Consider the following 26748-nt stretch of genomic DNA (forward strand, 5'->3'; position numbering starts at 1 on the left):
TGACAAGTAATGGGCAAACTTCCCTTTGAGAAGTGGAAGGTTGTGATTGGTTTACATGCAAAATCTGAGGTGCACATTTCTCACATATTTAGTTGACCTGACATACTGGAACAGATTTGCAAAATAAACAAATATATGTAACTACATTAACTGATTCCTCTAAAGAAATATCAGTGGGGACAGAAACATTTTGTTCCATATTTGTACTTATATAACAGTATACAATGACACCTTATACAATAACAGTACAGAGAAAACCTGGTAGATAGCCCTCTACACTATAGTAACACTCCATCAGACACTATTCTTCCAATGTATTAAGTTTTACAAGCCCCAAAAAATAAGTGAAGCCCTTAAGTACCCCTGGCAGCTGCTGTATGAGTACTCACCCCCTTCCTGGGACTGTCAGGCACTAAACATCAGATAAGAATCTGTTAAAGATCAGGCACCAACTGTTGCAGGTTAAATCTAGTCACAGAAGTTCCAGATAGATGCAAGAAAAGCCTGGGAACACAAAAGGCGGGGAGGGGGGTCTACCGCCAAGAGTAAGCCAGTGACTTAGAAATAATAAAAAACACTTTTGAATGTTTTAAAGTAAAATAAAGTGCACCAAGCATAATAATCCTATAAACCCTGAAAAAATATGTTCCCAAGCCTAACCGGAGTCTGCACTATAGAACCGCGTCATGCATTAAGCTATTGCCAGTTCTCTTAAAGGGACATACACATAATTTTGTAAAGTGCTACAAAAAATATCACAAAAGCTGCCAGAGGGTTAAAAAGGGTCAGAGCCTTCCCTTATATTGTTGTCAATACTAGTAGAACTGTAAGGGACATGATATGGAGAAAAAATTGTGTCATGATGGGAGCAGGTTAAGTCTCCTGGCTATGCTGTACATGTATCAGAGTACCTACAAATAGCCTCTGGGCTGTGACTGTGCTAAGGAACGTACCTTATGCTGCACCCCACCACTGGCTTACCAGGCATGTTATCTATTTCAATGTAGTTGCAGCAGTATCCAGTAGACAGCCCATCCAGTGCTGGTATAGAGTACCGCAGAGAATTGCAGTAGGAAATACCATAGTCCCTAAGGGGGAGGCTGAAGGTAGTTATGGCTCAAGTCCAGTTAGGGAAATGCTGTGCATACAACAGGGTATTCCTGTGCCCCTGTATCATTCAGCTGCTGTGAAGTCTTTTCTGTCTTCTTTGAAAATGACACTCCCCATGGACTCTGGGTCTTACATAGGTCTGGGCTCCCAATTTGTAAGATCAGCATCAACATTCATACACAAACTTCATAGAACACCGTAATCGGCAAACCGTTCTGTATTCCTAGGCTCTCTCTGAGTAATGTTTGTGTGCAAGTAGTAATTTTATAAATATATGTATGCTGGGTGCAAAAACAGGTATGAGTCCATATATGTTCACTCCAAACAATTGATAGGTATCAATTCTTGGTATATTCAATATGAGTGACGATATTGTGATAGAGCATCAAGGTATATGTGAACATACAGAGCGTACAAAACAGCAGGTACTTAGTTAATGAAAAAACAATTTTCAAATACAAACTGTTTGAAAAACTTCTTGCCTTCACAAAGCTTATACAGTTCTCCCCCACACCGGACAATACCTTGTAGATTCAGACAATACGTCCAACCGGTCCTACTCACTGCAGGGAGGGGAAGCAGGATACAAAAAAACTTTGTTACTTTCCTTGTGGATCCGAAACGCTGTACACACCTGCTATTCAGCTCAATTGATTGCACGCTGCCAGCAGCACTTACACTTGCACTTAAACCTCAGAGGCTAGACATGTTCCACAGATCCTTTCAAGACAGCGATTTCCCAACGCTGTTATAACGAGCAAAAGAGTCCTTTGTGATAGAAAGGATTGTAGGCTGCACTGTTGGTTAAAAGTAAAAACAAAACTTTTATTGAATACTATTTAAAAATATAAAGCACACATTACTGTATTAACACCCTTGCACACAGGAGTTACTCCTGTGTGCAAGGGTGTTAATACAGTAATGTGTGCTTTATATTTTTAAATAGTATTCAATAAAAGTTTTGTTTTTACTTTTAACCAACAGTGCAGCCTACAATCCTTTCTATCACAAAGGACTCTTTTGCTCCCAATTTGTAATCCAGAAGCAAGCAGCTGGAAAAACCTCTATTATCAACCATCTCCTACAAGGCCAAGAACAAAACTAGAGAGAGATGGGAGATAGGATGGTTTTAAAGCTGTTGTATGGGTTTTTGACCTCCTCCTAGTAGTAGAAAATATATCCCATATGTCATGGAGGACTGCAGACCATCACCATTTTATGACAGAAAGATGGTTTCAAACTACAGCCACGTTTTTCTCTAAAAATAGAGAAGAGAAGAGCGCAGACTCAAATGCAGAGTAACATCAATTTAATAATACACACGACAAATGGCCACTTACAAAATAAAAATATAAAATCAGCATATATATGAAATAAAACCATAGACTTATCGTCTCATGCCAGCATTCATCTGTGTTGATGAGATGTCAGAGTAAGCTTGTCCCTTTGTATCCTCCTTAGTATTGCCAGATTCAGGTATGTCAGAGTGGGTTCTTGAGGAATTACCTCCAAGCAAAGTTCATACAGCCGCAATCATAAAGCCAATTGTGGACCAAAGTTCTGAATCAATATTAAAGGAGGTGACAAGTGAAATGGCAAGCTAAGTGTGCGTTATAACTGAGAGTACAAAACGTTCCTCGGCTCTTTTAACCTCCAAGCTCGTAGCTGCAGACTTAGAGCTGGGGCGGCTTCACAGGAACGATTAGCTCAAAGGGTGGGCGGGCAGTGGGCGGTTCTCTACGCGTTTCGTCACGTCTCGGCGTGACTTTCTCAAGAGTGCTATGTGAGGGGGGCGGGGAGGCTCTTATGAAGAGGAGTGTGACTGCACACACCCTCTTTTTTAACCAATCATATACGGTAGAACACGATAATATTTGGTAAAAGAAAACTGCATAGTGTTATAACGAACAAGAATTGATTAATATACAATATCACAATAATACATTCCTAATACATTATCATATCGACTAATATAAAAAACAAACATATACATGGTACCAAACGATAAAAACATCACAAATTATAAGTTCATACCGAAGTACTAAAAATAACTGAACAATCAGGTGCTAAAAAGCTATATAAATATATATATAAGACAAAGTGAATTACGCATCCACACATAATAAATGCATCTAATATATATATATGTATATCAAAGATAAAAACACACAATTGATATTAAAAAATAGTGTATGAATATATTAAAATGATATGTTATAAAAAAGCCTGCAAGTCAATTTCTATATTAAGTCCATTAGGCTCCAAACAATTGAGACTTTTAATCCAATACGTTTCCTGTTGTCTGAGTTTTAAAAGCCTATTAGTATCCCATGCATTAGGTTTTATCCACTCTATAATTTTAACTGAGAGATCTTGGGGATTTTGATTATGGTGGGTTTTGAAATGGCGAGACACACTATGATTATCAAAGCCAGATATGATATTATTTACATGTTCTCTAATCCTATACTTTATTTTCCTTTTCGTGCGCCCTACATAGATATGGCCACATTTGCAGACTAATTGATAAACCACATATGTAGTGTGACATGTGTATCTGTCTTTACAAGCATACTGTTTACTGTGGTTGTAGTTGGAAAAATGGGTGCTGTCTTGATCTATTAAGGGGCACAAGACACAATCAATCTTTTTGCATGGATATAGACCATTTTTCCCCCCACACCATTTGTTAAGAGAAATGGAATGTTTTTTATTATTTCTTAATTTTGTGGGAGCAATATAGTTTTTGATGTCTTTACTTTTCTTAAAAATAACCTGTGGTTTATCTTCCAAAATATGATTAAGAACGGGGTCTAATTTTAATACATTCCAATGTTTTCTCAAAATATTCTTTATTTTGAAATGCTGATTATTGTATTGTGTTACAAATTTAGGTTGATTACTTTTAATTGTATTTTTGTATTTGGGTACACTGGTCTTATTCAAAAGAGAATTTCTATCCATCATATCTACTTTCGCTTTACTTTCCTTAAGAAGGTCCATACTGTAACCCTTTTCTCTGAATTTATCTATTAGGATGTCTGATTCTTTATGATAATCTTCTGAAGTGGTGCAATTGCGTCTTATTCTTTGGAATTGACCCAAAGGAATATTATTTTTCCACTGTCTCAAATGGCTACTTTTAATGTTTAGTAGACTATTTCTCTCAGTAGGTTTCCGGTAGTTTCTAACAGCTACTTTTTTAGTGGATGCATCGTGATAGAGAATAAGATCCAGAAAAGAAAGAGAGACAGGTGATTGTTCCAATGTGAAATTGAGATTATATGTGTTGGTATTTATATAATTTAAAAAATCATCTATCCTATTTTGAGGACCTTGCCAGATGATGATAATATCATCTATATACCGATGATATTTGGCAATGTCATCTTTAAATGGATTATTATTCCAAATAAGATGATCCTCAAAATGAGATACATATAAATTGGCATAGGATGGGGCGAAGGTTGTCCCCATCGCTGTGCCTTGATGTTGACGATAGTAGATGCCCTCAAATAAAAAATAATTATGATTTAAAATAAATGATATTCCTTCCAATAAAAATTCTATCTGTTTTTCTGCAAATTTATTCTTTCCCAACACATCTTTAATCGCTGCCAACCCTTTAGTATGGGGTATGCTTGTATAAAGGGAGGATATATCACACGTGATCCATATGTAATTATCGACCCAAGGGGTGTCTTCATATTTATTTATCACGTCAATGGTGTCTCTGAGATAGGCTCTGGTGGATTTGACTATAGGTTGTAAATAGTTGTCAATAAATTTGGATAGATTATCACACAGAGAGCCTATCCCAGAGACTATAGGTCTACCAGGGGGATTCAGTGAATCCTTATGGATTTTTGGCAGATGGTAAAAGCATGCAATTTTAGGTGCAACTTCATATAAGTAATTATATTCATTAGTGTTTCTCTTAACAAATGGTGTGGGGGGAAAAATGGTCTATATCCATGCAAAAAGATTGATTGTGTCTTGTGCCCCTTAATAGATCAAGACAGCACCCATTTTTCCAACTACAACCACAGTAAACAGTATGCTTGTAAAGACAGATACACATGTCACACTACATATGTGGTTTATCAATTAGTCTGCAAATGTGGCCATATCTATGTAGGGCGCACGAAAAGGAAAATAAAGTATAGGATTAGAGAACATGTAAATAATATCATATCTGGCTTTGATAATCATAGTGTGTCTCGCCATTTCAAAACCCACCATAATCAAAATCCCCAAGATCTCTCAGTTAAAATTATAGAGTGGATAAAACCTAATGCATGGGATACTAATAGGCTTTTAAAACTCAGACAACAGGAAACGTATTGGATTAAAAGTCTCAATTGTTTGGAGCCTAATGGACTTAATATAGAAATTGACTTGCAGGCTTTTTTATAACATATCATTTTAATATATTCATACACTATTTTTTAATATCAATTGTGTGTTTTTATCTTTGATATACATATATATATATTAGATGCATTTATTATGTGTGGATGCGTAATTCACTTTGTCTTATATATATATTTATATAGCTTTTTAGCACCTGATTGTTCAGTTATTTTTAGTACTTCGGTATGAACTTATAATTTGTGATGTTTTTATCGTTTGGTACCATGTATATGTTTGTTTTTTATATTAGTCGATATGATAATGTATTAGGAATGTATTATTGTGATATTGTATATTAATCAATTCTTGTTCGTTATAACACTATGCAGTTTTCTTTTACCAAATATTATCGTGTTCTACCGTATATGATTGGTTAAAAAAGAGGGTGTGTGCAGTCACACTCCTCTTCACAAGAGCCTCCCCGCCCCCCTCACATAGCACTCTTGAGAAAGTCACGCCGAGACGTGACGAAACGCGTAGAGAACCGCCCACTGCCCGCCCACCCTTTGAGCTAATCGTTCCTGTGAAGCCGCCCCAGCTCTAAGTCTGCAGCTACGAGCTTGGAGGTTAAAAGAGCCGAGGAACGTTTTGTACTCTCAGTTATAACGCACACTTAGCTTGCCATTTCACTTGTCACCTCCTTTAATATTGATTCAGAACTTTGGTCCACAATTGGCTTTATGATTGCGGCTGTATGAACTTTGCTTGGAGGTAATTCCTCAAGAACCCACTCTGACATACCTGAATCTGGCAATACTAAGGAGGATACAAAGGGACAAGCTTACTCTGACATCTCATCAACACAGATGAATGCTGGCATGAGACGATAAGTCTATGGTTTTATTTCATATATATGCTGATTTTATATTTTTATTTTGTAAGTGGCCATTTGTCGTGTGTATTATTAAATTGATGTTACTCTGCATTTGAGTCTGCGCTCTTCTCTTCTCTATTTTTAGAGAAAAACGTGTTTGCAACCAAGGTCTGTGGAATCACCTGTTCCAGAGGAGCTGCTGGATCCTTTGCTTCATTTCATTTATCAATATATTTTTGGAATAAGTATCAAGAACTGTCTTTATATCTAAAACAACTTTTTGACTTTGTGTTGTTGCTTTATGATTTTGCACAACTATATATACATATATTTGTCAGATATTGCTATTTATTTATAATATAGAGTATTCTATCGGTTATTTTCAGATCATTGCGCTGCTTTGGTGTGTGTTAAACACACACCAAAAATCTGTATTCTATTTTTATTTCATCCTAATCAAGTAGCTGCATTATCTGTAAACTTATATTATATTTAATTGCTAGATATAGCAGTCACGGTTTATTATTGTTCTGTACAATGGAAAATACTGCCCCTTCATTCACTACCTTTGGTATCAGTGAAAATAGATCCAAACGCCAACGTGCACATCATTTACTTACTAGTTCTGACACAATTGTAACTACTGAAGACCCTATACATATCTTCAGAGAATTAGAAAAAGTTTTATTAAAAGATGCCAAGGAGTGGCAAGACTTAGTCTTGTTAGACAATTACATCCTACACAATGTAATACCCAGAGGCCTCAGAATTTTCAAGTTCCCGGCATTTAATTTAGACGAAGTTGAGTACCAGACGGAGTGGGAACAGATTTTACACAACTGTTCTATAGCACTTATCAAACTCCTTATTAAATATAGGGAATCTAAGCTTGAAAAACTAAAAATTGATATAGACAATTTAGTAATTAAAATTAAACCGTATGAACATATACAGAAATGGCAAGACATGAACACCAATATCCAAAATAGAGTTGACACTTTTTCAAAGGAATTAGAGACATCTAAGGCCAAAAAATTACAAAGGGATCTAGAAGACTTCAGGACTGATAAGGTCTATTCATACAAAAAGAATATAGGAACTTATCAGGGCCCAAACAAAAGACAAGCCCCAGGGGATGAACCTACCCCCAATTCTGATCTTACAGGTATCAAACCTCCAGTACATTATACTAATAAAAATAAAAACATAGGTCCAGTTTATAATAAAACAGTGAATGGAACAAATAACAGTGATAGAAACCACATACAAGGTCATAATTATAACAGTTACCCACAAGAGAGAAATACTTATAAAGAAAAACAACACATGAGGACTGGCTCAACAAACAATTCCTACCAAAACTTTCAGTCAGAAAACAGGTACATTGCATTAGATACACAGCCACAATCCCCTCATTGGCACAAACAAGGGGCCAAACCTAGATGGAATAGTCCCCACTATAAAAGTAATCCTTCCCCCAGAAATACTTTCCATAATCGTCCACATTATAGTAATAACCACAATAAAGTTCAACAGAACTTCAACCATCCCCCATCTACGAATAATCAATCTTTTTTAGGGATTCCTCCTTGGAGACAACAGGAGGGAGGGGGAGAGATAGTACCATTATTGTCTATCCCTCCACCCCTAAATCAGAGAAACCCAAAGAGACCATACGAAGAGGAAAATATAGAGGGAGCAGAGGGGGACACAAACAGAGAAAAAAGAAACAAAGAAGTATGGAACTAGAACAAGGGGCTAAAATGATATTCAATTTATCTGATAAAAAGTTCGATGAGTCTGAATTGAATCTGCTAGCTAAAGGCATGAATTTTGCACCCTCAAATAGTCCTAACCAGTTTGATTTATATATAGATGTCCAGAGATTCATTAGGAATCTCACATTAAAAAGGTATTTTCACAAACAAATAGATACTGATGCATATTCATCTGGATCTACATTAGACCAGAATGATTTACAGATATTGGATACCATAATGAGCTTAGATAATAATACTAATATCCAAAGTAATGACATTTTAAGTGATAACTCAGACTGGGCAGACTTTTCTATGTATGAAGATGATGAAGATTTTCCCATAAAACACTGTGATTTGAAAAGAAAATCGATTTTTTATCCCCAACACACACAATCTGAGTATATCAAAATATTCAACAAACTAGTTTGTAAAGATTTAGAATCGCTTTCACACAAATCAGTACCATATGTTTCAAATATAAGAGATAATTTAACAAAGGCAGAAAGAGCGGCCTTAAATAATCTTAGTAAATGCACAGACGTCGTCTTTAGGGCGGCGGACAAAGGGGGAGGCATTGTCGTACAAAATAGGTGCGACTACCTAAAAGAGGCTAACACCCTACTCTCTGATTCTAAAACTTATCAGAAGTTAACCTTTAACCCAACGGAAAAATACAAAAAAGAATTGTTTGAATTCTTATCCTTGGCAAAATTAGAGGGAATTTTAAACACTAATGAATATAATTACTTATATGAAGTTGCACCTAAAATTGCATGCTTTTACCATCTGCCAAAAATCCATAAGGATTCACTGAATCCCCCTGGTAGACCTATAGTCTCTGGGATAGGCTCTCTGTGTGATAATCTATCCAAATTTATTGACAACTATTTACAACCTATAGTCAAATCCACCAGAGCCTATCTCAGAGACACCATTGACGTGATAAATAAATATGAAGACACCCCTTGGGTCGATAATTACATATGGATCACGTGTGATATATCCTCCCTTTATACAAGCATACCCCATACTAAAGGGTTGGCAGCGATTAAAGATGTGTTGGGAAAGAATAAATTTGCAGAAAAACAGATAGAATTTTTATTGGAAGGAATATCATTTATTTTAAATCATAATTATTTTTTATTTGAGGGCATCTACTATCGTCAACATCAAGGCACAGCGATGGGGACAACCTTCGCCCCATCCTATGCCAATTTATATGTATCTCATTTTGAGGATCATCTTATTTGGAATAATAATCCATTTAAAGATGACATTGCCAAATATCATCGGTATATAGATGATATTATCATCATCTGGCAAGGTCCTCAAAATAGGATAGATGATTTTTTAAATTATATAAATACCAACACATATAATCTCAATTTCACATTGGAACAATCACCTGTCTCTCTTTCTTTTCTGGATCTTATTCTCTATCACGATGCATCCACTAAAAAAGTAGCTGTTAGAAACTACCGGAAACCTACTGAGAGAAATAGTCTACTAAACATTAAAAGTAGCCATTTGAGACAGTGGAAAAATAATATTCCTTTGGGTCAATTCCAAAGAATAAGACGCAATTGCACCACTTCAGAAGATTATCATAAAGAATCAGACATCCTAATAGATAAATTCAGAGAAAAGGGTTACAGTATGGACCTTCTTAAGGAAAGTAAAGCGAAAGTAGATATGATGGATAGAAATTCTCTTTTGAATAAGACCAGTGTACCCAAATACAAAAATACAATTAAAAGTAATCAACCTAAATTTGTAACACAATACAATAATCAGCATTTCAAAATAAAGAATATTTTGAGAAAACATTGGAATGTATTAAAATTAGACCCCGTTCTTAATCATATTTTGGAAGATAAACCACAGGTTATTTTTAAGAAAAGTAAAGACATCAAAAACTATATTGCTCCCACAAAATTAAGAAATAATAAAAAACATTCCATTTCTCTTAACAAATGGTGTGGGGGGAAAAATGGTCTATATCCATGCAAAAAGATTGATTGTGTCTTGTGCCCCTTAATAGATCAAGACAGCACCCATTTTTCCAACTACAACCACAGTAAACAGTATGCTTGTAAAGACAGATACACATGTCACACTACATATGTGGTTTATCAATTAGTCTGCAAATGTGGCCATATCTATGTAGGGCGCACGAAAAGGAAAATAAAGTATAGGATTAGAGAACATGTAAATAATATCATATCTGGCTTTGATAATCATAGTGTGTCTCGCCATTTCAAAACCCACCATAATCAAAATCCCCAAGATCTCTCAGTTAAAATTATAGAGTGGATAAAACCTAATGCATGGGATACTAATAGGCTTTTAAAACTCAGACAACAGGAAACGTATTGGATTAAAAGTCTCAATTGTTTGGAGCCTAATGGACTTAATATAGAAATTGACTTGCAGGCTTTTTTATAACATATCATTTTAATATATTCATACACTATTTTTTAATATCAATTGTGTGTTTTTATCTTTGATATACATATATATATATTAGATGCATTTATTATGTGTGGATGCGTAATTCACTTTGTCTTATATATATATTTATATAGCTTTTTAGCACCTGATTGTTCAGTTATTTTTAGTACTTCGGTATGAACTTATAATTTGTGATGTTTTTATCGTTTGGTACCATGTATATGTTTGTTTTTTATATTAGTCGATATGATAATGTATTAGGAATGTATTATTGTGATATTGTATATTAATCAATTCTTGTTCGTTATAACACTATGCAGTTTTCTTTTACCAAATATTATCGTGTTCTACCGTATATGATTGGTTAAAAAAGAGGGTGTGTGCAGTCACACTCCTCTTCATAAGAGCCTCCCCGCCCCCCTCACATAGCACTCTTGAGAAAGTCACGCCGAGACGTGACGAAACGCGTAGAGAACCGCCCACTGCCCGCCCACCCTTTGAGCTAATCGTTCCTGTGAAGCCGCCCCAGCTCTAAGTCTGCAGCTACGAGCTTGGAGGTTAAAAGAGCCGAGGAACGTTTTGTACTCTCAGTTATAACGCACACTTAGCTTGCCATTTCACTTGTCACCTCCTTTAATATTGATTCAGAACTTTGGTCCACAATTGGCTTTATGATTGCGGCTGTATGAACTTTGCTTGGAGGTAATTCCTCAAGAACCCACTCTGACATACCTGAATCTGGCAATACTAAGGAGGATACAAAGGGACAAGCTTACTCTGACATCTCATCAACACAGATGAATGCTGGCATGAGACGATAAGTCTATGGTTTTATTTCATATATATGCTGATTTTATATTTTTATTTTGTAAGTGGCCATTTGTCGTGTGTATTATTAAATTGATGTTACTCTGCATTTGAGTCTGCGCTCTTCTCTTCTCTATTTTTAGAGAAAAACGTGTTTGCAACCAAGGTCTGTGGAATCACCTGTTCCAGAGGAGCTGCTGGATCCTTTGCTTCATTTCATTTATCAATATATTTTTGGAATAAGTATCAAGAACTGTCTTTATATCTAAAACAACTTTTTGACTTTGTGTTGTTGCTTTATGATTTTGCACAACTATATATACATATATTTGTCAGATATTGCTATTTATTTATAATATAGAGTATTCTATCGGTTATTTTCAGATCATTGCGCTGCTTTGGTGTGTGTTAAACACACACCAAAAATCTGTATTCTATTTTTATTTCATCCTAATCAAGTAGCTGCATTATCTGTAAACTTATATTATATTTAATTGCTAGATATAGCAGTCACGGTTTATTATTGTTCTGTACAATGGAAAATACTGCCCCTTCATTCACTACCTTTGGTATCAGTGAAAATAGATCCAAACGCCAACGTGCACATAATTTACTTACTAGTTCTGACACAATTGTAACTACTGAAGACCCTATACATATCTTCAGAGAATTAGAAAAAGTTTTATTAAAAGATGCCAAGGAGTGGCAAGACTTAGTCTTGTTAGACAATTACATCCTACACAATGTAATACCCAGAGGCCTCAGAATTTTCAAGTTCCCGGCATTTAATTTAGACGAAGTTGAGTACCAGACGGAGTGGGAACAGATTTTACACAACTGTTCTATAGCACTTATCAAACTCCTTATTAAATATAGGGAATCTAAGCTTGAAAAACTAAAAATTGATATAGACAATTTAGTAATTAAAATTAAACCGTATGAACATATACAGAAATGGCAAGACATGAACACCAATATCCAAAATAGAGTTGACACTTTTTCAAAGGAATTAGAGACATCTAAGGCCAAAAAATTACAAAGGGATCTAGAAGACTTCAGGACTGATAAGGTCTATTCATACAAAAAGAATATAGGAACTTATCAGGGCCCAAACAAAAGACAAGCCCCAGGGGATGAACCTACCCCCAATTCTGATCTTACAGGTATCAAACCTCCAGTACATTATACTAATAAAAATAAAAACATAGGTCCAGTTTATAATAAAACAGTGAATGGAACAAATAACAGTGATAGAAACCACATACAAGGTCATAATTATAACAGTTACCCACAAGAGAGAAATACTTATAAAGAAAAACAACACATGAGGACTGGCTCAACAAACAATTCCTACCAAAACTTTCAGTCAGAAAACAGGTACATTGCATTAGATACACAGCCACAATCCCCTCATTGGCACAAACAAGGGGCCAAACCTAGATGGAATAGTCCCCACTATAAAAGTAATCCTTCCCCCAGAAATACTTTCCATAATCGTCCACATTATAGTAATAACCACAATAAAGTTCAACAGAACTTCAACCATCCCCCATCTACGAATAATCAATCTTTTTTAGGAATTCCTCCTTGGAGACAACAGGAGGGAGGGGGAGAGATAGTACCATTATTGTCTATCCCTCCACCCCTAAATCAGAGAAACCCAAAGAGACCATACGAAGAGGAAAATATAGAGGGAGCAGAGGGGGACACAAACAGAGAAAAAAGAAACAAAGAAGTATGGAACTAGAACAAGGGGCTAAAATGATATTCAATTTATCTGATAAAAAGTTCGATGAGTCTGAATTGAATCTGCTAGCTAAAGGCATGAATTTTGCACCCTCAAATAGTCCTAACCAGTTTGATTTATATATAGATGTCCAGAGATTCATTAGGAATCTCACATTAAAAAGGTATTTTCACAAACAAATAGATACTGATGCATATTCATCTGGATCTACATTAGACCAGAATGATTTACAGATATTGGATACCATAATGAGCTTAGATAATAATACTAATATCCAAAGTAATGACATTTTAAGTGATAACTCAGACTGGGCAGACTTTTCTATGTATGAAGATGATGAAGATTTTCCCATAAAACACTGTGATTTGAAAAGAAAATCGATTTTTTATCCCCAACACACACAATCTGAGTATATCAAAATATTCAACAAACTAGTTTGTAAAGATTTAGAATCGCTTTCACACAAATCAGTACCATATGTTTCAAATATAAGAGATAATTTAACAAAGGCAGAAAGAGCGGCCTTAAATAATCTTAGTAAATGCACAGACGTCGTCTTTAGGGCGGCGGACAAAGGGGGAGGCATTGTCGTACAAAATAGGTGCGACTACCTAAAAGAGGCTAACACCCTACTCTCTGATTCTAAAACTTATCAGAAGTTAACCTTTAACCCAACGGAAAAATACAAAAAAGAATTGTTTGAATTCTTATCCTTGGCAAAATTAGAGGGAATTTTAAACACTAATGAATATAATTACTTATATGAAGTTGCACCTAAAATTGCATGCTTTTACCATCTGCCAAAAATCCATAAGGATTCACTGAATCCCCCTGGTAGACCTATAGTCTCTGGGATAGGCTCTCGGTGTGATAATCTATCCAAATTTATTGACAACTATTTACAACCTATAGTCAAATCCACCAGAGCCTATCTCAGAGACACCATTGACGTGATAAATAAATATGAAGACACCCCTTGGGTCGATAATTACATATGGATCACGTGTGATATATCCTCCCTTTATACAAGCATACCCCATACTAAAGGGTTGGCAGCGATTAAAGATGTGTTGGGAAAGAATAAATTTGCAGAAAAACAGATAGAATTTTTATTGGAAGGAATATCATTTATTTTAAATCATAATTATTTTTTATTTGAGGGCATCTACTATCGTCAACATCAAGGCACAGCGATGGGGACAACCTTCGCCCCATCCTATGCCAATTTATATGTATCTCATTTTGAGGATCATCTTATTTGGAATAATAATCCATTTAAAGATGACATTGCCAAATATCATCGGTATATAGATGATATTATCATCATCTGGCAAGGTCCTCAAAATAGGATAGATGATTTTTTAAATTATATAAATACCAACACATATAATCTCAATTTCACATTGGAACAATCACCTGTCTCTCTTTCTTTTCTGGATCTTATTCTCTATCACGATGCATCCACTAAAAAAGTAGCTGTTAGAAACTACCGGAAACCTACTGAGAGAAATAGTCTACTAAACATTAAAAGTAGCCATTTGAGACAGTGGAAAAATAATATTCCTTTGGGTCAATTCCAAAGAATAAGACGCAATTGCACCACTTCAGAAGATTATCATAAAGAATCAGACATCCTAATAGATAAATTCAGAGAAAAGGGTTACAGTATGGACCTTCTTAAGGAAAGTAAAGCGAAAGTAGATATGATGGATAGAAATTCTCTTTTGAATAAGACCAGTGTACCCAAATACAAAAATACAATTAAAAGTAATCAACCTAAATTTGTAACACAATACAATAATCAGCATTTCAAAATAAAGAATATTTTGAGAAAACATTGGAATGTATTAAAATTAGACCCCGTTCTTAATCATATTTTGGAAGATAAACCACAGGTTATTTTTAAGAAAAGTAAAGACATCAAAAACTATATTGCTCCCACAAAATTAAGAAATAATAAAAAACATTCCATTTCTCTTAACAAATGGTGTGGGGGGAAAAATGGTCTATATCCATGCAAAAAGATTGATTGTGTCTTGTGCCCCTTAATAGATCAAGACAGCACCCATTTTTCCAACTACAACCACAGTAAACAGTATGCTTGTAAAGACAGATACACATGTCACACTACATATGTGGTTTATCAATTAGTCTGCAAATGTGGCCATATCTATGTAGGGCGCACGAAAAGGAAAATAAAGTATAGGATTAGAGAACATGTAAATAATATCATATCTGGCTTTGATAATCATAGTGTGTCTCGCCATTTCAAAACCCACCATAATCAAAATCCCCAAGATCTCTCAGTTAAAATTATAGAGTGGATAAAACCTAATGCATGGGATACTAATAGGCTTTTAAAACTCAGACAACAGGAAACGTATTGGATTAAAAGTCTCAATTGTTTGGAGCCTAATGGACTTAATATAGAAATTGACTTGCAGGCTTTTTTATAACATATCATTTTAATATATTCATACACTATTTTTTAATATCAATTGTGTGTTTTTATCTTTGATATACATATATATATATATTAGATGCATTTATTATGTGTGGATGCGTAATTCACTTTGTCTTATATATATATTTATATAGCTTTTTAGCACCTGATTGTTCAGTTATTTTTAGTACTTCGGTATGAACTTATAATTTGTGATGTTTTTATCGTTTGGTACCATGTATATGTTTGTTTTTTATATTAGTCGATATGATAATGTATTAGGAATGTATTATTGTGATATTGTATATTAATCAATTCTTGTTCGTTATAACACTATGCAGTTTTCTTTTACCAAATATTATCGTGTTCTACCGTATATGATTGGTTAAAAAAGAGGGTGTGTGCAGTCACACTCCTCTTCATAAGAGCCTCCCCGCCCCCCTCACATAGCACTCTTGAGAAAGTCACGCCGAGACGTGACGAAACGCGTAGAGAACCGCCCACTGCCCGCCCACCCTTTGAGCTAATCGTTCCTGTGAAGCCGCCCCAGCTCTAAGTCTGCAGCTACGAGCTTGGAGGTTAAAAGAGCCGAGGAACGTTTTGTACTCTCAGTTATAACGCACACTTAGCTTGCCATTTCACTTGTCACCTCCTTTAATATTGATTCAGAACTTTGGTCCACAATTGGCTTTATGATTGCGGCTGTATGAACTTTGCTTGGAGGTAATTCCTCAAGAACCCACTCTGACATACCTGAATCTGGCAATACTAAGGAGGATACAAAGGGACAAGCTTACTCTGACATCTCATCAACACAGATGAATGCTGGCATGAGACGATAAGTCTATGGTTTTATTTCATATATATGCTGATTTTATATTTTTATTTTGTAAGTGGCCATTTGTCGTGTGTATTATTAAATTGATGTTACTCTGCATTTGAGTCTGCGCTCTTCTCTTCTCTATTTTTAGAGAAAAACGTGTTTGCAACCAAGGTCTGTGGAATCACCTGTTCCAGAGGAGCTGCTGGATCCTTTGCTTCATTTCATTTATCAATATATTTTTGGAATAAGTATCAAGAACTGTCTTTATATCTAAAACAACTTTTTGACTTTGTGTTGTTGCTTTATGATTTTGCACAACTATATATACATATATTTGTCAGATATTGCTATTTATTTATAATATAGAGTATTCTATCGGTTATTTTCAGATCATTGCGCTGCTTTGGTGTGTGTTAAACACACACCAAAAATCTGTAAACTACAGCCAACAGATAACCACCAACAGTGAACATCCTCCAAAAAGGCAAAACATTTTTACACTCTCTACCAGCAAAGTGAGCAAGCAATGGCTTGGTGTTTACTAAACTATGTAGTTCCAATACATACTTAAGTTTTCCATCTACCATATTCTTGTAAAAGCAAAAAGGCAGAACAATGTTTTTGTTTTTCTTTAAAGAATGAAAGTTTGAAACAGCCTTAGGAAGAAATTGTAAAAGGTTCTTATGCAGCTAGAGCTTAAATTGAAGACACACTTCTGCTAAAATGATACCATTAAGATTACTTACCCATGAAACACAAATGGGGTGCCCAAAGAAATATCACCATCTTCAAAAAAGAATATGAGCTAGTGCATCACTTGAAAAGGCAGAAATGTAAGCTTAGGAGCCGGCCCATTTTTATTGGGTAGATCTCATTGAGCTGGTCATTTGAAAAGTAGATCACAACACAAAAAAGTGTGGGCACCCCTGCTCTTATGCCACCCATGGTAAAGAAGAAAATAAGAAACTATCACTAAAGACAAGCAGGCTGACATCTGTAGAGATTACTATCCAAATTGGCTGAGGAAAGGAGGTTCCCTCAGCAGAGGACTGGTAAATCTCTACAAAGTCAGGGACTGTTTTGTGCAATATCTAACAGAATCCTTGTGGTCCCCATTACATTGATTCAGAATCTGCAATTGGAGGGCCCGAAGATGAAATCTGGCAAATTAAACTGTATCTGAGGCAGCCACCATGAGACCCAAAATTTCCATGCATCGAGGAACGGAAGGGAGAGCAGTAAGCTGTAGAAGGGCACAGTCCTGTTGCAGCTTCAGTCTGCCGTGATCTGTCAGAGACAAATGCATACGGAATTGATTATGAACCCCAAAAGAGAGACACAGTCTGAGAAGTTAAAGGGACAGTCAAGTCCAAAATAAACTTTTCATGATTCAAATAGGGCATGTAATTTTAAAAAAAACATTCTAATTTACTTTTATTACTAATTTTGCTTTGTTCTCTTGGTATTCTTAGTTGAAAGCTAAACCTAGGAGGTTCATATGCTAATTTTTTAGACCACCTCTAATCTGAATGCATTTTGACAGTTTTTCACCTCTAGAGGTTGTTAGTTTTTGTGTTTCATATATTGAGCTCACGCACGTGAAGTTAACTAGGAGTGAGCACTGATTGGCTAAAATGCAAGTCTGTCAAAAGAATGTAAAATAGGGGGCAGTCTGCAGAGGCTTAGATACAAGGTAATTACAGAGGTAAAACATGCATTATTATTATTATAGCTGTGTTGGTTATGCAAAACTGGGGAATGGGTAATAAAGGGATTATCTATCTTTTAAAACCACAAAAATTCTAGTGTTGACTGTCCCTTCAATGAGCTTTATGGAACATTTATTTTCCAACCGTGACACTGAAGCAACTGAAGAATAATCTGAGTGTGAGCTACAGCCAGATGAAAAGAGGGAGCCTTAATCCAAATGTCATCCATGTAAGAAAATATGGAAATTCCTGAAGCTCAAATTACAGACAACAGAGCTACCAGCCCTTTTGTGAACACTCTGGAAGCTGTAACAAGACCAAAAGGGAGGACCACAAACTGATAATGCTTATCTAGAAAAGCAAATGTCAGGAATTTGACATGATCCCTGTGATACGGATATGTAAATAGTCATCTGTTAAGTCTATGCTAGATATAAACTGATCTTTTTTTGGTACTATAAAGAGAAGTGAATAAAAATCCTGGTTTAATTCTGGAGTTGGAACTTAAGCAATCACCCCCATTTATTCAAATTATCTTACAAAAGCCAAGAAAGCATCAACCTTTCAAGGATCTCAAGGCAGAAAAAAAATCTTCTATGAGGTGGCCTAGAAGAAAAGCTTATTCAATAAATTTGGGAAATTATTTGCAATACCCAGGGATCCTGAACAGATTTATTCCAAGACTCCTGACTGGTCTGGTATGTGGGCCGCGCCTTTATGCTGTCTTGGAAGCTGGGATAGACTTCATGGACTGTTTATATTTGGACCAAGAAGAGTTGGGTTTCCAGGAGGATTTGGTGTAGCCAGAACTCTGGGAAGAGGGAAAATCTAAGCCTTAGATTGCTGAAAGATACAAAAACACCCAGAAGATCTAAACTTACCCTTAGATTTCTTATCCTGTGGCAGACAATCTCCCTTACCCCTAGTGGGTAATACTTACCAGTGAGAACCCATCTCCTGAGGAGTGTGGACAGAACTGCTCACTCCCCTAGTTACCATATAAAGTTAACCTTCTGGCACTGCCCCCTCCAAGGGATGTCCAGCAAGATATGTGAACTGGGCAAATAGGAGGAAACCTTTTAAGTATTACCCAGGAATATGGACCAAGTTTTTTTTTCTCCCTAACAAAAAAGGGAAAAGAATATCACACTGGAAGTTAGCAAGTTTAGTCCTTCCATTGCTAAATCATTCCATACCCTTGTGCTGAAGCCATTTTCAGTCTTTTGCACTAATTTAATTTAAACTTTAAATTCAAGACATATTATATCACAATCACCTATCAATAACAGGGCCATTTTCATCTATGTGCTTTATATGGAGAGGGGAGATAGGGGCTTTAAAAAAAAGGATTCCTCCCCTTTAATAAAAACCTTCCTGTGCTTAGTAGAACAGGCGATCTGTACCCCTCAGACACATCACACTCGTGCACTCACCTGTACTGATATTGTCACTGATTTCCTGCTTCACAGCTTCCAGTTGACTATTTACGTACAGATCATTTATTTGCTCAGCAATAAGTGTGACTTCATTCTTAACATCACCTATATAGATCATATAAATATTGTCAAATTGTAGTTTTTGAGCACTGCACAAAGAAATTATATGTGAATGTCAATCAAGTGCACTCACCTGTACTGATATTTTCAATGATTTCCTGCTTCAAAGCTTCCAGTTGTCTATCGACATCCATATTATTTGTCTGTTCAGCATTAAGTGTGACTTCAGTCTTAAAATCACCTATGTAGAGCATATAAATATGGTTAAATTGTAGCTTTTGAGCACTGCACAAGGAAATTATATTTAAATAACACACGTACACTCACCTGTGCCATGCGTCCCTCAGACACATCACACATGTACCCTGTATCCCTCATACACATCACACACATACACTAACCTGTACCCTGTATCCCTCAGACACATCACACACATACACTCACCTGTACTCTGTATCCCTCAGACACATCACACACATACACTCACTTGTACCTTGTATCCCTCAGACACATCACACATGTACTCACCTGTACCCTGTATCCCTCATACACATACACTAACCTGTACCCTGTATTCCTCAGACACATCACACACATACACTCACCTGTACCCTGTATCCCTCAGACACATCACACACATACACTCACCTGTACCCTGTATCCCTCAGACACATCACACACATACACTCACCTGTACCCTGTATCCCTCAGTAACATCACACACATACACTCACCTGTACCCTGTATCCCTCAGTAACATCACACACATACACTCACCTGTACCCTGTATCCCTCAGAAACATCACACACATACACTCACCTGTACCCTGTATCCCTCAGACACATCACACACATACACTCACCTGTACCTTGTATCCCTCAGACACATCACACACATACACTCACCTGTACCCTGTATCCCTCAGACACATCACACACATACACTCACCTGTACCCTGTATCCCTCAGACACATCACACACATACACTCACCTGTACCCTGTATCCCTCAGACACATCACACACATACACTCACCTGTACCCTGTATCCCTCAGACACATCACACACATACACTCACCTGTACCCTGTATCCCTCAGACACATCACACATGTATACTCACCTGTACCCTGTATCCCTCAGACACATCACACACATACACTCACCTGTACCCTGTATCCCTCAGACACATCACACACATACACTCACCTGTACCCTGTATCCCTCAGACACATCACACACATACAATCACCTGTACCCTGTATCCCTCAGACACATCACACACGTACACTCACCTGTGCCCTGTATCCCTCAGACACATCACACACATACACTCACCTGTACCCTGTATCCCTCAGACACATCACACACATACAATCACCTGTACCCTGTATCCCTCAGACACATCACACATATACACTCACTTGTACCCTGTATCCCTCAGACACATCACACACATACACTCACTTGTACCCTGTATCCCTCAGACACATCACACACATACACTCACCTGTAACCTATATCCCTCATACACATCACACACACATACACTCACCTGTACCCTGTATCCCTCATACACATCACACACATACACTCACCTGTACCCTGTATCCCTCAGACACATCACACAAACACTCACCTGTACCCTGTATCCCTCAGACACAGCACACACATACACTCACCTGTACCCTATATCCCTCAGACACATAACACACATACACTCACCTGTACCCTGTATCCCTCATACACATCACACACATATACTCACCTGTACCCTGTATCCTTCAGACACATCACACACATTCACTCACCTGTACCCTGTATCCCTCAGACACATCACACATATACACTCACCTGTACCCTGTATCCCTTAGACACATCACACACACTCACCTGTACCCTGTATCCCTCAGACACATCATACACATACACTCACCTGTGCCCTGTATCCCTCAGACACATCACACACATACACTCACCTGTACCCTGTATCCCTCAGACACATCACACACATACACTCACCTGTACCCTGTATCCCTCAGACACATCACACACATACACTCATCTGTACCCTGTATCCCTCAGTCACATCACACACATACACTCACCTGTACCCTGTGTCCCTCATACACATCACACACATACACTCACCTGTACCCTGTATCCCTTAGACACATCACACACATACACTCACCTGTACCCTGTATCCCTCAGACACGTCACACACATACACTCACCTGTACCCTGTATCCCTCAGACACATCACACACATACACTCACCTGTACCCTGTATCCCTCAGACACATCACACACATACACTCACCTGTACCCTGTATCCCTCAGACACATCACACACATACAATCATCTGTACCCTGTACCCCTCAGACACATCACACACATACACTCACCTGTACCCTGTATCCCTCAGACACATCACACACATACACTCACTTGTACCCTGTATCCCTCAGTCACATCACACACATACACTCACCTGTACCCTGTGTCCCTCATACACATCACACACATACACTCACCTGTACCCTGTATCCCTCAGACACATCACACACATACACTCACCTGTACCCTGTATCCCTCAGACACATCACACACACATATACTCACCTGTACCCTGTATCCCTCATACACATCACACACCTACACTCACCTGTACCCTGTATCCCTCAGACACCTCACACACATATACTCACCTGTACCCTGTATCCCTCAGACACATCACACACATACACTCACCTGTACCCCTCAGACACATCACACACATACACTCACCTGTACCCTGTATCCCTCAGACACATCACACACGTACACTCACCTGTACCCCTCAGACACATCACACACACATATACTCACCTGTACCCTGTATCCCTCATACACATCACACACATACACTCACCTGTACCCTGTATCCCTCAGACACATCACACACATACACTCACCTGTACCCTGTATCCCTGAGACACATCACACACATACACTCACCTGAACCCTGTATCCCTCAGACACATCACACACACATACACTCACCTGTACCCTGTATCCCTCAGACACATCACACACATACACTCACCTGTACCCCTCAGACACATCACACACATACACTCACCTGTACCCTGTATCCCTCAGACACATCACACACATACACTCACCTGTACCCTGTATCCCTCAGACACATCACACACATACAATCACCTGTACCCTGTATCCCTCAGACACATCACACACATACACTCACTTGTACCCTGTATCCCTCAGTCACATCACACACATACACTCACCTGTACCCTGTGTCCCTCATACACATCACACACATACACTCACCTGTACCCTGTATCCCTCAGACACATCACACACATACACTCACCTGTACCCTGTATCCCTCAGACACATCATACACACATATACTCACCTGTACCCTGTATCCCTCATACACATCACACACATACACTCACCTGTACCCTGTATCCCTCAGACACATCACACACATACACTCACCTGTACCCTGTATCCCTGAGACACATCACACACGTACACTCACCTGTACCCCTCAGACACATCACACACACATATACTCACCTGTACCCTGTATCCCTCATACACATCACACACATACACTCACCTGTACCCTGTATCCCTCAGACACATCACACACATACACTCACCTGTACCCTGTATCCCTGAGACACATCACACACATACACTCACCTGAACCCTGTATCCCTCAGACACATCACACACACATACACTCACCTGTACCCTGTATCCCTCAGACACATCACACACATACACTCACCTGTACCCCTCAGACACATCACACACATACACTCACCTGTACCCTGTATCCCTCAGACACATCACACACATACACTCACCTGTACCCTGTATCCCTCAGACACATCACACACATACAATCACCTGTACCCTGTATCCCTCAGACACATCACACACATACACTCACTTGTACCCTGTATCCCTCAGTCACATCACACACATACACTCACCTGTACCCTGTGTCCCTCATACACATCACACACATACACTCACCTGTACCCTGTATCCCTCAGACACATCACACACATACACTCACCTGTACCCTGTATCCCTCAGACACATCACACACCTACACTCACCTGTACCCTGTATCCCTCAGACACCTCACACACATATACTCACCTGTACCCTGTATCCCTCAGACACATCACACACATACACTCACCTGTACCCCTCAGACACATCACACACATACACTCACCTGTACCCTGTATCCCTCAGACACATCACACACGTACACTCACCTGTACCCCTCAGACACATCACACACACATATACTCACCTGTACCCTGTATCCCTCATACACATCACACACATACACTCACCTGTACCCTGTATCCCTCAGACACATCACACACATACACTCACCTGTACCCTGTATCCCTGAGACACATCACACACATACACTCACCTGAACCCTGTATCCCTCAGACACATCACACACACATACACTCACCTGTACCCTGTATCCCTCAGACACATCACACACATACACTCACCTGTACCCCTCAGACACATCACACACATACACTCACCTGTACCCTGTATCCCTCAGACACATCACACACATACACTCACCTGTACCCTGTATCCTTCAGACACATCACATACATACACTCACCTGTACCCTGTATCCCTCAGACACATCACACACATACACTCACCTGTACCCTGTATCCCTCAGACACATCACACATGTATACTCACCTGTACCCTGTATCGCTCAGACACATCACACACATACACTCACCTGTATCCTGTATCCCTCAGACACATCACACACATACACTCACCTGTACCCCTCAGACACATCACACACATACACTCACCTGTACCCTGTATCCCTCAGACACATCACACACATACACTCACCTGTGCCCTGTATCCCTTAGACACATCACACACGTACACTCACCTGTACCCTGTATCCCTCAGACACATCACACACATACACTCATCTGTACCCTGTATCCCTCAGACACATCACACACATACACTCACCTGTACCCTGTATCCCTCAGACACATCACACACATACACTCACCTGAACCCTGTATCCCTCAGACACATCACACACACATACACTCACCTGTACCCTGTATCCCTCAGACACATCACACACATACACTCACCTGTACCCTGTATCCCTCAGACACATCACACACATACACTAACCAGTACCCCTCAGACACATCACACACATACACTCACCTGTACCCTGTATCCCTCAGACACATCACACACATACACTCACCTGTACCCTGTATCCTTCAGACACATCACATACATACACTCACCTGTACCCTGTATCCCTCAGACACATCACACACATACACTCACCTGTACCCTGTATCCCTCAGACACATCACACACATACACTCATCTGTACCCTGTATCCCTCAGACACATCACACACATACACTCACCTGAACCCTGTATCCCTTAGACACATCACACACACATACACTCACCTGTACCCTGTATCCCTCAGACACATCACACACATACACTCACCTGTACCCTGTATCCCTCAGACACATCACACACATACACTAACCAGTACCCCTCAGACACATCACACACATACACTCACCTGTACCCTGTATCCCTCAGACACATCACACACATACACTCACCTGTACCCTGTATCCTTCAGACACATCACATACATACACTCACCTGTACCCTGTATCCCTCAGACACATCACACACATACACTCACCTGTACCCTGTATCCCTCAGACACATCACACATGTATACTCACCTGTACCCTGTATCCCTCAGACACATCACACACATACACTCACCTGTATCCTGTATCCCTCAGACACATCACACACACATACACTCACCTGTACCCTGTATCCCTTAGACACATCACACACACTCACCTGTACCCTGTATCCCTCAGACACATCACATACATACACTCACCTGTGCCCTGTATCCCTCAGACACATCACACACATACACTCACCTGTACCCTGTATCCCTCAGACACATCACACACATACACTCACCTGTACCCTGTATCCCTCAGACACATCACACATATACACTCACCTGTACCCTGTATCCCTTAGACACATCACACACACTCACCTGTACCCTGTATCCCTCAGACACATCATACACATACACTCACCTGTGCCCTGTATCCCTCAGACACATCACACACATACACTCACCTGTTCCCTGTATCCCTCAGACACATCACACACATACACTCACCTGTACCCTGTATCCCTCAGACACATCACACACATACACTCATCTGTACCCTGTATCCCTCAGTCACATCACACACATACACTCACCTGTACCCTGTGTCCCTCATACACATACACTCACCTGTACCCTGTATCCCTTAGACACATCACACACATACACTCACCTGTACCCTGTATCCCTCAGACACGTCACACACATACACTCACCTGTACCCTGTATCCCTCAGACACATCACACACATACACTCACCTGTACCCTGTATCCCTCAGACACATACACTCACCTGTACCCTGTATCCCTCAGACACATCACACACATACAATCATCTGTACCCTGTACCCCTCAGACACATCACACACATACACTCACCTGTACCCTGTATCCCTCAGACACATCACACACATACACTCACTTGTACCCTGTATCCCTCAGTCACATCACACACATACACTCACCTGTACCCTGTGTCCCTCATACACATCACACACATACACTCACCTGTACCCTGTATCCCTCAGACACATCACACACATACACTCACCTGTACCCTGTATCCCTCAGACACATCACACACACATATACTCACCTGTACCCTGTATCCCTCATACACATCACACACCTACACTCACCTGTACCCTGTATCCCTCAGACACATCACACACATATACTCACCTGTACCCTGTATCCCTCAGACACATCACACACATACACTCACCTGTACCCCTCAGACACATCACACACATACACTCACCTGTACCCTGTATCCCTCAGACACATCACACACGTACACTCACCTGTACCCTGTATCCCTCAGACACATCACACACACATATACTCACCTGTACCCTGTATCCCTCATACACATCACACACATA

General features: G+C 38.8%; 1 protein-coding gene across 1 annotated transcript in view; it reads right to left on the reverse strand.

The window, feature by feature from the left end:
- LOC128666752 (oocyte zinc finger protein XlCOF6-like) overlaps positions 1–26748 on the reverse strand; it is a 278882-nt gene that overhangs the window by 32449 nt on the left and 219685 nt on the right. The window contains exons 9-10 of the mRNA XM_053721519.1: positions 19707–19814; positions 19511–19618 (exon numbers count right to left, since the gene is read on the reverse strand). Of these exons, the coding sequence (XP_053577494.1) occupies positions 19511–19618; positions 19707–19814 (216 nt within the window). The remainder of the gene's footprint in view (positions 1–19510; positions 19619–19706; positions 19815–26748) is intronic.

This window comes from Bombina bombina, chromosome 7 (genome assembly GCF_027579735.1).
Source record: "Bombina bombina isolate aBomBom1 chromosome 7, aBomBom1.pri, whole genome shotgun sequence".
Taxonomy (NCBI): domain Eukaryota; kingdom Metazoa; phylum Chordata; class Amphibia; order Anura; family Bombinatoridae; genus Bombina; species Bombina bombina.